The sequence below is a fragment of the Rhinopithecus roxellana genome, chromosome 6 (assembly GCF_007565055.1).
Source record: "Rhinopithecus roxellana isolate Shanxi Qingling chromosome 6, ASM756505v1, whole genome shotgun sequence".
NCBI classification, from domain to species: Eukaryota; Metazoa; Chordata; class Mammalia; order Primates; family Cercopithecidae; genus Rhinopithecus; species Rhinopithecus roxellana.
The window spans coordinates 71,451,680-71,468,886 of NC_044554.1; the positions used below are offsets into that span (position 1 = coordinate 71,451,680).

Consider the following 17,207-nt stretch of genomic DNA (forward strand, 5'->3'; position numbering starts at 1 on the left):
ACAGGACTTGATTTCTAATGACTACTTCTCTGGCTTATCTTTCTTGACCTCTTGGCAGTAGTCAACACTGTTAACCATCCTTCCTTCTTTTTAAAAAAATCGTATTGTATGTATTTATTTTCAGAGATGGGGTCTTGTTATGTTTCCCAGGCTGGTCTAAATCTCTGGGTCCCAAGCAGACCTCCTGCCTTGGGACCTATAATCCCAGCACCTCCTAAGGTGCTGGGATTATAGGTATGAGCCACCATGCTCAGCCCATCCCCAGTTGTTGAAACACTCTTCTTTTGCCTTCTGTGATGCCCCATGCCGCTCTGAAACTATTTCCTCAGAGAAGTCTTCTCTTACTCCTCCATTCTCATCTCTATCTCTAGTCTGTTACTCTGTTTTTTGTTTTGAAATTCCTCATTTGTTTTCTCGTTTATGACTTTTCTCCCTCTTCCTAGAACTTAATCTCCTTAAGTATAGGGGGTCTGTTTCTCTTGGCCATAAGCACCTAGTATGTTGCCTGATATATAATAGGCATTGAAATAATTATTAAATATTGAATGAATTAATGACTAAATATTTGTGGAAGAGTAAAAGATATGTTTACTTTTCTAGGCATGTAACTGGCATCAAGTAAATGCCAAGGGAATGCTAGGAGCAACAACATCACTGGGGTTTAGAAGAAAGCAGAAGCATTGAGCTCAGCAAACCTTAAAGGGAGGAATGAGGAGAACAAGAATTCCAAGTGAAAGGATTGGTGCTTAATAAATATGGAGCTACCAAAGCATAATTAGGTTGCTGAATGTGTCAGTCTAGTTCTGCATTGGTTCATGTATGCAAGTGGTAATTGGAGATTGGTCAGAAAAATTATAGTCAACCTTTTGAATGCTGGACTAAGAGACTTCTGTTCATAATTCTAGAGATTTCTGTGTAACCACATGTAAAACTATACATTACTAAGCAGGGTGGAGGTAGCATAACTGAACCTTTCTGAGTTATTTAGAGATAGCTAACTATGTTAATTTTAGTCTGTTAATGATTTTTCTAGGAAAGCAATGTTCTGCTTTTATTTCCTTTTTTCTTTTCTTTTCTTTCTTCCTTTTTTTTTTTTTTTTTTTTTTGTGGAGACTAAAACTCATACTGGGAAGATTCTCTGTATCACAGAACAGTGCAGAGTCCTGAAGAATGAGCTATAGGAAAAAGACCCCAAAAGCCTGGAAAATATTTAGGATCCATGTTGAAAATTGTTCTGAACTCCTTTTTTTAAGTCTTGTTGGAGACTTCAGAATTTCATCCTCTCATCTAAGTATTGATGTTATTTTCAGACTTGTGGCAATATGTGACATTTCAGCTGACACAGGAGGGTCTATAGAGTTTATGACTGAGTGTACAACAATAGAGCGTCCCTTTTGCATGTATGATGCAGACCAGCATATTATTCATGACAGGTGAGTTTGTTAAAGTTGTTAGATGATATTCATCACTTAGTTACATAGATATACTACTCTAAAATGCTTAATATTTTACATCTTTATGAAGCTATGAAAATTTGGAGAGATATACTCAAGTATACTAAGATTAGGTAAAAAAAAACATGCAAATTTGAATACACACACACACACACACACACACACACACACATATATTTAAATGGGAGACGGGTTGCTGAAGAAGGAAAACGTTTGGTTTGAAAAGTTTTGTTTATTTTTGCATGTACTTTTATACAAAATTACAAATGATAATGAAGCAAATATAACGAAGTAGACATCTGGAAAAGTCAGAACTTACAAATAATGTTTTGTGCTTCTAAATAAACCACATTGCTTCTCTTAGTGTTGAAGGCTCGGGGATCCTGATGTGTTCCATTGACAATTTGCCAGCACAGCTCCCAATTGAAGCTACAGAATGCTTTGGAGATATGCTTTACCCTTATGTTGAAGAAATGGTAAGCAGACTGGTAATATCAGTAACAACTCTGTGGCTTTAAATAGAATCATGGGGTAATTCTGTGAATGTTCTGGTCTTCTGTACCTAAGAAATCTGTTGTAAAATGAAATGCCAGCCCTTTCCTGAAATATTTCCTGATACTATTTTATTTGACATATTCTGCTTACTTGTCTCCTGGGGGATATGATGATATCACTGCCTTCATGCTTAATTACAATTGCATCTCTTTCCCATTATAGGTATTTTATTAAGAATGTTCACCATGTGTGAGATAAAACATGCTTTATTTTTAATTATTTGCCATCTATGTCAGTTCGTATTGGGGCACTCTTATTGTGCCATAATAACTAGATCTGAAAAATTAGAAATATAGAACGTTTTATTGGGTTCTGGTCACTAATGGTTAAGTGATAGCTTATGTTGAGGTCATGTATTTTTCTTCTGTGATCAGTGATTAGCTAATGAAATACCATGTTATCTAAATTCCATTTTGTTTATCAAAGAAAATTTTTCTTATTTCAGTTTTTATCCTAAGCATTCATAGCCTTCCTGCTTTATTTTTATTTCAGAATGTCTGCCTCTGCCAATGATTTCAATATAAAGAATGGCTCTTGCTCTTTTCATCTGCATCTTCCCTCATAAGCTCTCACATTAAAATAGAACAATAGTTAGTGGGGCAAGAATAAATGAAATTTCCAGTCTCTGATCTTCTTTTCTTTCAAACGGTATTCCATTTTGACCCTTTCTTTTTCCTATTGGAATATGTCAACAGGGAGATGTAGCAGGCCTGACAAAATGCAGGCAGCAGACACTGTTATAGTTAGACATATTGCACCTACTATGTGCAGGAAGTGTTCAAAGTACTAAATATGTTTTAATTTTAAGTACTCATGAAAACCATATTAGGTAAGTACCATCATTATATCCGTTTTACACATTATAAAACAAATACAGAGAAGTTAAGGACGTGTTGCTGATGCAGTCAGTACTGGATCTGCAATGTGTCTGGAGTTGGTACTGAGGGATTAAAGAAGCAGGAGAAGGAGAGTACAAATGCCAGGCTTTGCTGGAGACATCAACTTGCTTTATGGCCTTGAGCAGGGCACTCACTTCCTTTCTGAGCCTCAGATATTTCATCTGTAACGTGAGGTGGTTGTAATGAACATATAATCTTATTTTATTTTATTTTATTTATTTATTTTTTGAGACAGAGTCTCACCCTGTTGCCCAGGCTGGAGTGTAGTGATGTAGTCGTGGCTCACTGCAACCTCCACCTCCCAGGTTCAAGCGATTCTTCCTGCCTCAGCCTCCTGAGTAGCCGGGACCACAGGTGCATGTCACCATGCCTGGCTAATTTTTGTAGTTTTTAGTAGAGACAGGGTTTCACCATGTTGACCAGGCTAGTCTTGAACTCCTGACCTCGTGATCCACCTGCCTCGGCCTCCCAAATGCTGGGATTACAGGCATGAGCCACCGTGCCCAGCCATGAATACATAATCTTAACAGTTTCTCCACTTCTAAAATTTTATAACAGTAAATGTTTAAGTGGCCAAACTGTATGTGTATAAAAAATGCAATAATATATTTACCAAGATGTTTACCATTTTTGATGTTCTTCATTCATTTCCCTTTGGCATCATTTCCCTGCAGACTGAATAACTTAATTTATCACTTCTTATAGTACAGGTTTGCTGGTGACAGATTCTCTTAGTTGTCCTTTATCCAAAAATGTCTTCATATTCTCTATGCTGCTAATCAGACTTTTCTGTGCATTTTTAATTTCCGATGTTCTATTTTCAGTTCTAGAATTTCTGTTGGGTTCCTTTTTAAAAATTTCATTTTGGTGTTTTCTCTTTCTCTGCAGAGAGTTTCTATCTTTTCATTAATTATGAGTGTATTTTTCGTTATTGCATGGAACATAGTTATAAAAACCACTTTGCAATCTTTATCTCATACTTCCAACTTTCTGGGTCAATTTGCGGTTGGACTTTATTGGTTGTCTTTTCCTTTGAGAATTGATCATAGTCTTCTGGTTTTCATAGATTGAATAATTCTGGATTATGGCCTGGATGATGTGGATATTATGTACATTTATCAAATGCATTTTCCGTATTCATTGAGAAGATCATTTTTTCCTTTTCTCTGTTAATATGTGAATCTTGTCAATTGGTTTTCCAATATCAAACTAACTTCACATTCTTAGGATAAATCCAACTTGGTTGTATGTTAGCCGTTTATTTATGACTAAGTTCAGGTTGCTAAGGGATATACCAAAATTTCTTAATCTATTTTACCATTGGTAGACATTTGGGGTTGTTTTCTTTTTGGGGCTTTTACTAATAATTCTACTATAAAGATTTTTGACATGTGTTTTGGTATATATATATATCTCCCATTATTTTGTTGAGATTTGTACCTAAATTTATCTTGTTTAGGATTGTTAACATCTATGTTCATTAGAGAGTTTAATCTATAACTTAATTTTATTATCAGGTATTTGTCAGGTTTGGATATTAAGGTTTTGTTGGCCTTAAAACAAGTTAGAGAGTATTTCCTTATTTTTGGTCTCAGGAACATCATGAGATTACTGTTAGTTCTACTTGATACAATTCATTTGCAAAACGATTTGGGTTGGTAGCATTTTTGTTTGTTTCTTTTTTGTTTGGTTTTAAGGGTGAGTTTTAAAATTATAGATTACATTTTATTTAAAAACTTAAGAAAATCTTATTTAAAAACTCAGACTTTTATTTTTCTTCTGTCAATTTTGGTATGCTTATTTTCTAGGAATTCATATTTCATCTAAGTTGTAAACTTTATTGTCACAATATTTTTTTAGTAATAATCTTATTAACTCTTTAATAGATTCTATAGTGATTTCTCTTTTTCCTGATGTCGTTTGGGTATGCCTTCTGTTTTTTCTTAATCTATTTTACCTGGAATTGATCAATTTTATTAGTCATCTCAAAAAATCAGTTCAACTTTGGTGATTATCCCTATTTTGTATCATTTTCTATTTTCTTAATTTATAATCTTACCTTTACTATATTCTTTATTTTACTTTATTGAGAGCTTAGTTAACCTTTCTTTTCATAACTTCTTGCAATAGTGCTTAGGTAATTATTTTCCTGTGTTTTTCTTTAGCAATATATGCATTTTAAAGCTATTAGATTTGACTTGAGTATGGCCCATTATTTATTGCATTATTTGTTGTTTTGTTATTGAGTTCTTTGACTTTCTTGTATATTCTGGGTATTATTTCCTTGTGAGATGTATGGTTTGCAAATACTTTCTCCCATTCTGTTGTTTCTTCACTCAATTGATTTTTTTGTTTGCTTGTTTGTTTTGCTGTGCAGAAGCTTTTTAGTTTGATGTAATTCCATGTGTCTATTTTTGGGTTTTGTGCTTGTGCTTTTGAGTTCTTATCCAAAAAATTCTTAACCAGGTCAATGTCATGAAGCATTTCCCCTGTGTGTTTTTTTTTTTTTTTTTTTTTTTTTTTTTTCTTCTAGTAGTTTCATAGTTTTAGGTCCTCCATTTAAGTGTTTAATCCATTTTGAGTTGATTTTTTTGTATGATGAGAAATAGGAGGTCTAGTTTTATTCTTCTGAATGTAGATACCCAATTTTCCCAGCATCATTTATTGAAGAGACTCTCCTTCCCTTAGTGTTTGTTCTTGACACTTTTCTCCAAAACTGGTTGGATATAGATGTATGGATTTCTTTCTGGGCTTGCTTTTCTGTTCCATTGTTTATATGTCTGCTGTTAGGCCAGTACCATGTTGTTTTGGTTACTACAGCTTTGTGGTATGTTTTGAAGTCAGGTAGTGTGATGCCTCCAGTTTCGTTGTTTTTGCTAAAGATTGTGTGATGATTTGAGGTCTTTTGTGATTTCATAGTAGTTTTAGGATTTTATTTTCTGTTTCTGTGAAGATGGTCTTTTTTTTTTTTTTTTTTTTTTTTTTTTTTTTTTTTTTTTTTTTTTGATAAGGATTGCCCTGAATTGGTAGATTGCTTTGGGTAGTATGGGCATTTTAAAATATAAATTCTTTCAATCCATGAACATGGGAATATCTTTACATTTGTTTTTGTTTTCTTCAATGTTTTTCATCAATGTTTTACAGTTTTTAGTGTAGAGATCTTTCATTTCCTTGGTTAAATTTATTCTTACACATCTTATTTTTATTGTGGCTATTGGAAATGGGATTTTGTTTTTCAGATTGTTCACTGTTGGCATATATAAATGCTACTAATTTTTGTATGTTGTATGTTGATTTTGTATTCTGCAACTTTACTAAATTTGTTTATCAGTTCTAACAGTGTTTTGATGGAGTCTTTAGGGTTTTCTATATATAAGATTTTGTCATCTGTAAACAGGGACAGTTTGACTTCCTGCTTTCCAATTTAGATACCTTTGTTTTCTTTTTTTTGCCAAGTTACACTGACTAGAACATCCAGTACTATGTTGAATAGTAGCATCCTTTTCTTGTTCTACATCTTAGAGAAAAAGCTTTCAATTTTCCATGATTAGTATGATGTTAGCTGTGGGTTTGTCATATATGGCTTTTATTATGTTGATGTATGTACCCTCTATGCCTAATTTGATGAAAGTTTTTATCATAAAGTGATGTTGAATTTGTCAAATACTTTTTCTATGTTTCCGTTGGAATAATCACATGATTTTTGTCCCTCATTCTGTTAATGTGATAAATTATGTTTATTAATTTGCATATGTTGAACCATCCTTGCACCCCTGGAATGAATCCCATTTATTATGGTGAATGCTCTTTTAAATATGCTGTTAAATTTGGTTTTCTAGTATTTTGTTGAAAATTTTTGCATCTATATTCTTTAGGGATATTGGCCTGAAGCTTACATTTTTTGTTATGTCCTTGTCTGATTTTGGTATCACATTAACACTGGCCTCATATAATTAGTTTGGAAGAATTTCCTCCTCCTTGATATTCTGGAATAGTTTGAGAAGAACTGGTGTTAATTCTTATTCAAATGTTTGGTAGAGTTCAGTAGTGAAACCATCAGGTCCTGGACTTTTCTTTGATGGGAGACTTTTTATTACTGATTCAATCTTGCTGCTTGTTATTGATTCATCTATTCAGATTGTTTATTTTTTTCTGGTTCAATCTTGGCAGGTTGTAATTGTCCAGGAATTTGTCCATTTTTTCTAGGTTTTCCAATTTTTTGGCATATCATTGTTCATAATGCTCTCTTATGATCCTTTGTGTTTCTGTGGTATCAGTTGTAATGTCTCCTTTTTCATCTGTGTGTGTGTGTGTGTTTGTTTGTTTGAGTTGTGGGTGATATGCATTATCGTTGCAGAAGCTAATACATACTTTAAAAACACCTTTTAGGTTCAGGGGTACATGTGCAGGTTTGTTCTTAGGTAAACTTGTGTCATGAGGGGTGGATGTACAGATTATTTCATCACCAGGGTATTAAGCCTAGTACCCAATAGTTATTTTTTTTCTGCTCCTCTCCCTTCACCCTCAGGAAGGCCCCAATGTGTGTTGTTCCCCTCTATGTGTCCATATGTCCTCATCATTTAGCTCCTGCTTATAAGGGAGAGCATTCAGTATTTGGTTTTCTGTTCCTACAGTAATTTGCTAAGGATAATGTCTTCTAGCTCTATCCATGTTCCTGCAAAAGACGTGATGTCATTCTTTTTTATGGCTTTGTAGTATTCCATGGTGTACCACATGTTCTTTATCCAGTCTATCATTTATAGGCATTTAGGTTGTGTCCATGTCTCTGGTATTTACAATAGCGCTCCAATGAACACTCTTTACAACACTATGTGCATGTGCGTGTGTCCTTATGATAGAACATTTTATATTCCTTTAGCTATATACCCAGTAATGGGATTGCTGGGTTGAAGAGTAGTTCTGTTTTCAGCTCTCTGAGGAATTGCCACACTGTTTTCCACAAGGGTTGAACTGATTTATACTCCCACCAACAGTGTATAAGCATTCCTTTTTTTCCACAACCTCACCAACATCTGTTATTTTTTGACTTTTTAGTAATATCCATTCTGACTGGTGTGAGACAGTATCTCATTGTGGTTTTGATTTGCATTTCTCTAATGATCAGTGATGTTCAATTTGTTTTCATATGCTTGTTGACTGCATGTATGTCTTCATTTGAAAAGTGTCTGTTCATGTCCTTTGCCCAGTTTTTAAGGGAGTTGTTTGTTTTTTCTTGTAAATTTAAGTTTTTATGGAAGCTAGATATTAGACTTTTGTCAGATGCATAGTTTACAAATACTTTCTCCCATTCTGTAGATTGTTTACTCTGTTGATATTTTCTTTTGCTGTGCAGAAGCTCTTTACTTTAATTATATCCCATTTGTTGCGATTGTTTTTGGTTCTTCATCATGAAATCTTTGCCAGTTCCCATGTCCAGAATGGTTTTGCCTAGATCATCTTCCAGGGTTTTTATAATTTTGAGTTTTACATTTCATTCTTTAATCCACTTTGAGTTTATTTACACCATTTTATATAGTGTAAGGAAGTGATCCAGTTTTAATCTTCTGTATAGCTAGCCAGTTATCCCAGCACCATTTATTAAACAGGGAGTCCTTTTCTCATTGTTTGTTTTTGTCACCTTTGTTGAAGATCAGATGGTTGTAGATGTGTGGACTTATTTTTGAGCTCTCTATTCTGTTTTATTGGTCATTGTTTCTAGTTTTGTACCAGTCTTATGCTGTTTTGGTTACTGTAGCCCTGTAATATACTTTGAAGTCAGGTAGTGTGATACCTCCAGCTCTGTTCTTTTTGCTTACGATTGCCTTGGCTATTCAGCTTCTTTTTGGTTCCATATGAATTTTAAAATAGTTTCTTTCTAGTTCTATGAAGAATGTCATGGGTAATTTGATAAGAATAGCATTGAATCTGTAAATTGCTTTGGGCACTATGGCCATTTTAATGACATTGATTACCCTTGAAAACTGGCAACAAGGATGCCTTCTCTCACCACTTGTATCCAACATAGTATTGGAAGTCCTGGCCAGAGAAATGAGGTAAGAGAAAGAAATAAAGAGCATTCAAATAGGAAGAGAGGAAGTCGAATTATCCCTTTTTGCAGATGACATGATTCTATATCTAGACAACCCATAGTCTTAGCCCAAAAATTAAGCTGATAAGCAATTTCAACAAAGTTTCAGGATACAAAATCAACATACAAAAATCACTAGCATTCCAATACACCAACAACAGTCATCTGAAATTGTATTTATTTGAGTCTTTTCTCTTTTCTTCATAGGCAGACTCGGGGCTTGTTGATTTTGTTTACCTTTTCAAACAAACTCTTTGTTTCATTGATCTTTTGTATTTTTTACGTCTCTATTTTGTTTATGTCTTCTCTAACCGTCATTATTTCTTTGTGTCTATTAATTTTGGTTTCAGTTTGTTCCTGTTTTTCTTGTTCCTTGAGGTGCAGCATTCAGTTATCTGAGATCTTTGTTCTTTTTTGAAATAGGCATTTCAACATTGCTATAAACTTCCTTCTGAGTACTGCTTTTGCTCTATCCCATAGCTTTTGGTAGGTTGTGTTTTCATTTTCATTTGTCTCTAGAAATTTTTAAATATCCTTTTTAGTTTCTCTATTGACTCCTTGATTGACGAGGAATATGTTGTTTAATTTGTATGTGTTTGTAGTTTCCAAAGTTTCTCTTGTTATTGGTTTCTAGCGTCATACCATTGTGATCAGAAACAATACTTGATATGATTTCATTTTTTTTTTTAATTTGCTAAGACGTATTTTGTGGCCTACCATATGATCTATTCTGGAGAATGATCTATATGTACTAGAGAAGAATGCGTACACTGGTGCTACTGGATAAAAAGTTCTATATTTATCTATTAGGTTCATTTTGTCTAAAGCACAGATCAATTCCAGTATTTTCTAATTAATTTCTTCCTGGTTGTTCTTTCCATTTTTGAAAGAGGGGTATTGAAGTCTCCTACTGTTATTGCTTTGGTATTTATTTTTTGCCTTCATGTTGATTAATTAATATTTGCTTTATATGTTTAGGTGTTCCAACATTGAGAGAACATATATTTACAATTGCTATGTCTTCTTAATGACTTGAGCTCCTTAATAATGACTTTCTTTGTCTCTTGTGAAAATTTTTGAGTTAAGTTTTTTCTGTCTGGAATAAGTATTCTTCCTGTCCTCTGCTGGCTATTATTTGCATGGAATATCTTCTTTCATCCCCTTTGAGGGATGAAAGTCCTATGTGCATTCTTAAGGTGAAAGTATGTCTCTTGTGGGCAGCATATAGTGAGAGTCTATTTTTTTTTTTCTCCTTGCAGCTTTTATTTTAGCTTCAGGGGGTACATGTGCAGTTTTATTACATGAGTAAATTGCATGTCACTGGGGTTTGGAGCACAAATGAATTCATCACTCAAGTAGTGAGCATAGTACCTGATAGGTAGTTTTTCAATCTTCACCCACCTCCCATCCTCCACCCTCAAGTATACCCTGGTTTCTATTGTTCCCTTTTTTGCGTCCATGTATACTCAGTGTTTAGCTCCCACTTATAACTGAGAACATGTGGCATTTGGTTTTCTGTTCCTACATTAATTTACTTAGGATAATGGCCTTCAACTGATTCCAGATTGCTGCAAAGGACATAGTTTCATTGTTTGTTTGTTTGTTTCTGCGGCAGTCTTGCTCTGTCACCCAGGCTAGTGTAGTGGCACCATCTCATCTCACAAACCTCCACCTCCTGGGTTCAAGCAATTCTCCTGCCTCAGCTTCCCCAGTAGATGGAATTACAGGTGCCCACCACCAAGCCTGGCTAATGTTTGTATTTTTAGTAGACACAGCGTTTCACCATGTTGGCCAGGCTGGTCTTGAAATTCTGACCTCAGGTGATCTGCCCACCTTGGCCTCTCAAAGTGCTGGGATTACAGGTGTAAGCCACTGTGCCTGGCCAATTTCATTCGTTTTTATGGCTGCATAGTATTCTATGGTGTATATATACCACATTTTCTTTATCCAATTCACCACTGATAGGTATCAAGACTGATTCCATATCTTTGCTATTGTGAATAGTAGAGCTTTGTTTTTTAATCCATTCAGCCACTCTGTGTTTTAATTGAACAATTTAATCTGTTGACATTCAGTGCAATTACTGATATGCCAGGGACTTACTACTGCCATTTTGTTAATTGTTTTCTGATTGTTTTATAGCTTATTTGTTCGTTTTTTCCTCTCCTGTTTATCTTTGTGATTTAGTGATTTCCTTTAGTGCTAAATTTGTATTCTTTTATCTTTATTATTTGTTTATCTGCTTTAGTGTTTTGCTTTGTGGTTACCACAAGGCTTACATAAAACATCTTACAGTTATAACAGACTATTTTATACTAATAACAAATTCAGTTGCATACAAAACTCTAGACTTCTACCCTCCCACCAATGGGTGCATGTGTGTGTGTGTGTGTGTATATATGTAGTATGTAAACTATATGTATATTTGTGTGTGTATATATAGTATACATACATACTATATATATTTCTTTTTTACCTTTCTGAGTTGGGTGCAACCAGTTAATATTTTTTGATGTCACAATTTACATCTTTTTAGCTTACATATTTCTTGATACTTTATTGCAGCTATCATTATTTTGACTGTTGTGAATTTTAACTTTCATCCTAGAGTTATAAATACCTATCTTTTGCAGAGTGCCATAGTAGTATCGGGGTATTCTGGATTTGATTATATATCTACCTTTACCAGTGAATTTTGTACTTTTATATGTTTTCATGTTAGTAATGTTATTTTTTTCTACTTGAAAAACTCCCTTAAGCATTTCTTATAGAGCAGCTCTAGTGGTGAAGAATTCCCTAAAGTTTTGCTTGTCTGGGAAAGCCTTTATTTCTTCTTTTTTTCTGAAGGACAGCTTTGCTGTGTATAGCATTTTTGGCTGGCAGTTTTCTGTGCATCAGCACTTTGAATATATCATTCCATTCTTTCCTGGCCTGCAGGATTTCTACTGAGAAATCTGCTGATAGTTTAATGGAGATTCCCTTATATGTAGCATGATATTTTTATCTTGCTGCTTTTAATATCATTTTGGTTTTTGACAGTAATTATAAAGGGACCTCTTTGGGTTGACTCTGGAGATTGTTGAGCTTCTTCATATATCTGGATGTTCATCTGTCTTCCAAGGCTTGAAACATGTTATTTTTCATTTATCAAAAATTTATATTCATTAATTTTAAAGTTTTGCATCTTTTAAAAAAGTTATCTATATTGTCCTTTTATATTTTGAACATATTAATCATAATTTAGAATCATTTTTGTTAATTCCATTACACTTCTTGGTTCTGTTTATGTTCCCTGTTTTTTTCCTTGGTTTTTATGGTTTTCAGTAAATTCTTACCTTTCAATATATTTATTTATTTTTGGTTGAATGCTAGACATTGTGTTTTCAAAATTTTAGAGATGACTCGAGGCTCCGGATGTTGTGTGATTTTCCACCAGATAATATATTCTTTGTTTTGGGCAGTGGGATAGACAAGGATAAAGGTTAGGAGAAATTCACCTAAATTCAGTTAGGATGAAGTAATTTAAATCTAGGTTTCAGTCCTTTGGAGAACTGACATTTTTCAAATTACCATTTATTTTAGATACACGAAAACAATTTTCTATTTATTTTAATACACTAAATAGATTCTCTGTTACCAGCACCTTCTAGGTACATTTTTCTTGTTTTTAGTTGGGTGAGTGAGCTAGATCTTAACCCCTAGTTAGGGAGGAAAGACTGTCTCATTGGCCCTTCTCTGTCCACCAGAAGCAGCAATGCTAACTTATATGCCATTACTTCTTGGCAGTATATTCAAGAATTGGGTTCTCTGAGAGGGACTAACTTACATACCCATTGCTTCTTGGCAGCATATTCAAGAGTTGGGTTCCTTGGGAGAAAAGAGGAGGACTAGAAGGTTGCTGAAATGTTAATATGAGACATCTTACTTTTTTTGTTGTCTCTGACTCAATTCTGCAAGATAATGTGAAGAGGATGTGAATGACTTTCAAGGTTCTACTTGGTCAAGTCACTTTTGCTACCACCTTTGAAATGCTGATGTACCTATACATATAACTACTAATACTGATCTGAGGGAGACCACTTACTGCTGAGGTGGTGGCCTCGCTGAGTGGAAAACCTCATTCTCTACTCCTAATAGAACAACTTGAACTTTTGGAATGGAGTAGAGGCACTTGAAGGGGGGACTATAGCTATAAAGCTTGTGAAGATACTTGGCAAAGTACTTAATATGATACATTTAACTGGTTGCAAAAGATAAGCTTTTTTGTGTTCACAGCAAGCAAAGATGATTATAATCCAATTTTAGTTTTAAAATTGGGACTTGTGCTGAAACACCATAGTCTTGAGCGTAGAGTTAATTGCTTGTAGAAGACTTCTATTAGCAATCCCTTATACTCGGTGATCCTCAGAAAACTGTTTCTTAAATTCTTTTTTTCCCTTGATTAATATTTTAATATGGATACAAACACCAAGAGGCCTTCTTTGCAGTGTCATTTATCTCTTACAAATCTCATTTTCCTTTCAGATATTATCAGATGCGACACAGCCTCTTGAAAGTCAGAATTTTTCTCCTGTGGTGAGAGATGTAAGTTATGAGAAGAATATTTTTTCATAAATGTGTTTTTTCTATTACCATTTTTGCTCTCTTCTCTCTCTCTTTCTCTCTCCATCTTTGCCATTCTGTCTCTTCTCTATCAGTCATGAGACCATGTTTGTAGGACTAAAATGTGGATACTAAAGAAATGTCTTGTGTCATATACATTTAGGCAGTGATTACATCCAACGGTACATTACCTGATAAATATAAATATATCCAGACACTCCGGGAGAGCAGGTAAGTATTGTTCAAATCCTTTTGTTTTATACATTTATTCGTATCTTGGAATTAATGAGTATTTTTTAATGCTTCAGTGGGAGTTCTTAATATTAGATTTGTACAATATATAAATTTTGATGATGATTGAAAATGTACGAAATCCAAACTAAGTGGCTGACTGAAACCACTGTGACTGTTTCCCACTTAACAGTAGTATAGCATCATTTTGGCTTTCTAATAGCCTGTGTAGACGTATGGGTAAGCAAGCAAAAATCCAAAAGGATTGTCCTTCAGGTAGCTTCTTGTTTTTCTCTAACTTTTTACACATGGTCATGCCTCAGTAATTTTTTCAAAGGAAAATGAGCACACTAGACTTTCTGTGGTGCTTTCAGTTTGGGTTTTAGTTGAGGAGTTGGGCTCTCTTTTATTTAGTGTAGTGTTCAGGAAAGTGAATTCATAGTTACAAATTAAGAGAGTTGTGAATAAACAATTGATGGAAATAAGAGGTAGTTTTCTCCAGGGATTCTTAATAGGGGGAAGATGCCAAAAAGTAATGTAGCGAATCTACTCAAGAGGATCATTAGTTTAGAAAGGTCTTTAGCTAAGGCCCTTCTTTCCTTAATTGATTTTACTACTTAAAGTTTGAAAACATTAATTTTACTTTTTTGGAATGTTCTGGTCTCCTCCAGCCAATTGCCTTTGATCTGTGTTTATATCTATTCTGCTGGTCTTTTCACATTAAAAAAGGAACCCATGTACTGAAGTCTCAGGAGAAACCAGAGTTGGGAAACAACACAACACAACACAACTGTCTCATCTTCTTTTTCAGTGGTTCTACCTACAATCAGTAAACAAAGAGATCTGCCCAGATCAAGCGTACTATAGTTAGGCCTTTTCCATATGTGCTGGTTTGATTATAGTTACTTTTTGATGTGTCAGTGAAATATTCTGGGGTAAGACACTAAGTATTTATTTATTTTTCTTTGTGAATAAGAGAAGCTAGCTCTATAACCCTATAGGAGAATTTCTTACAGGTAAAACTTCACATCTGTTTGTTTTTCATAGCTCTATGTTTTGATTCTCATCATCCGATGGTCTTTTACACTACTGATACTAGTGACAAGTCTAACATGACTGGTCATGATGATATCTTCTCTCTTATGTGTCATATTTCATGTAGCAGCAGGTTTACTTGGCTCTGATTGCTAGAACTTGCTGCCCTCTTTCCTGATGGAAACTTGTGCCAAGATACTAATAACAAAGTTTGCATTTTGAAAGGAAATTTACTTTGTATTGAATCCTGCCTTATTCTTCTGTTCTTTTCATCACTTAGCACAGTGATTATTAACCTGGAATCTGGGATTTGGGGGTACTGATGGGCTAGACAGTATTAGAATCTAGGAGTGAGTTTCTGTTTTGAGCATTTGGTATTTGGAATGCTTTAATTATACAAACTACAGAAAATATTGTTAGACAGAATATATAATAACCAAATAATAGTGGTTCTCTCTGGAAGGTGAAATGGGAGATGGTAGTAGTTAAATGAGACCTCTTCACATCAGTAATAATGTGTGTTGGGGTACAGAGGGACAGGAATGTTTTATACTTATACTTATTTTTATTTATTTAAATTTAATGAAAAGGTTTTTGGGTTAATGTTCAAGAGACATTCTGACCTAAAGATTCTAAATAACAGAGCCTACTTCAGTCCCTGGCACTAGGCCATTTCTTTGGTTTCATGTTGATAACAGCGAATTTGATTCAAAAAATATTTAATGAGTAAATTCCATATTTAAGACAAAACACGCTGAGCATTAATGGGTTTGTAAAGATGGGTAAGTCTTAGATGCTGCCTTGGAGGTCATAGTTTGTGGGAAAGACAGAAAGTCATCTGCCCGAAAGGTATAATTCCAGCAGAATAAACTGTTCAAGAATTAAAATAATGCCTAACGCTAGTCTTCAGTTTTCTACATTTAACCCATGACATTTGTGACTCAAAGTCATGGTTTTGACTATTTTCAAGTGACCCTAAAGATATATGACAAAACAATTTCTAATATGGGTAATAATATTCTCTTCCTCAAATTGTTGCCTTCTGGGATTGTTGTGAGGAATAAATAAAGTTTCCAAGGTAAAGCTCCTCGCATGATTTTGAATTACATCTTCTGGAAGGATAAAATGTGAGACCAAGTTACTCAATCACAAGCAAACCAAGAAAAGGTCCAGCACCTGCACCTCACTAGTAATACTGGAAATTCAAGAAATACATGTATACATCTACAGATATGTGTCTCAGAGACGTCAGGTCTATTGTTCTTCATTGTACAAAATGTAAAATAATTGAAGAAATATGTTGGTGTAGGGAACTCACTCATGTTGAAATTCTTATTTTAAGTAATGTGAAGAGAAAATGTTGCTTCATTATTTAGGTTTTAGTATGATTTGTGGACAGCAAGATTCTGTTATTTAAAAAAATAAAATAAAATTTTAATTAGCCCCTTCACCTCTTTTTTTTTTTTTTTTAAATAGGGAATGTGCTCAGTCACTTTCAATGGGCACCAGAAAGGTTTTGGTTCTTGGATCTGGCTATGTATCTGAGCCTGTACTGGAATATTTATCAAGAGATGGCAATATAGAAATAACAGTAGGTAAATAAGCCCTGATTTTTGAAGAAGAAAAATATATTTTATAGCATGTTGACTTCTACATTTTAGAAGACTACTTTGTTTCTGAAATTTGAAATTTATTTTTGGAGATATTAAAATATATTTACTCTGACATATCTAAAAATGTGACTTTTAATTCTTGAAATAGGCTCTGACATGAAGAATCAAATTGAACAGTTAGGCAAGAAATATAATATTAATCCTGTTAGCATGGACATTTGTAAACAAGAAGAGAAGCTGGGCTTCTTGGTGGCAAAACAGGATCTTGTCATCAGGTCAGTATCTGGCAAGAAATGAGTTTCATACTTTTGTTATTATTTCTTTTCTCTTATTTTTCTTTTTCTCTTTCACTTCTCTCTTCATACTCTTTTGGAGTAAACTTTTTAATTGAAGTATGGGTCCAGAAGGTGCACAAATCATAAGTATATAGCTCAATGAATTTTCACAAAGTGAACACACTCTGTGATGATTATCTATGTCAGGAAACAGAGTGTCAATAATTCCCCAGAAGCCCTCTTGGTGCCTCTTTCTATTCACTTACCCCGTCCTCTAAGAGTAAACACTATCCTGGCTTCTGATATTTAGTTTTTGCCTGCTTTCAAACTTCATATAATTGGAATCATTCAATATATCCTCGTTTGTGGCTGCCTTCTTCCATTCAGTGTTGTGATTATGAGAGTCATCTGTGTGCTATTGTCTGAAATAATAGTTTATTCATTCTCATTGCTGT

General features: G+C 34.2%; 1 protein-coding gene across 3 annotated transcripts in view; it reads left to right on the plus strand.

Moving 5' to 3' along the window:
- The window catches only part of AASS (aminoadipate-semialdehyde synthase), a 71,480-nt gene that overhangs the window by 29,295 nt on the left and 24,978 nt on the right, over positions 1-17,207 (plus strand). For all 3 annotated transcript variants that reach the window (XM_010356800.2, XM_010356799.2, XM_010356802.2), the window contains exons 10-15: positions 1,311-1,433; positions 1,819-1,930; positions 13,521-13,580; positions 13,762-13,829; positions 16,341-16,459; positions 16,626-16,752. In XM_010356800.2, coding sequence (XP_010355102.1) covers positions 1,311-1,433; positions 1,819-1,930; positions 13,521-13,580; positions 13,762-13,829; positions 16,341-16,459; positions 16,626-16,752 — 609 coding nt within the window. The remainder of the gene's footprint in view (positions 1-1,310; positions 1,434-1,818; positions 1,931-13,520; positions 13,581-13,761; positions 13,830-16,340; positions 16,460-16,625; positions 16,753-17,207) is intronic.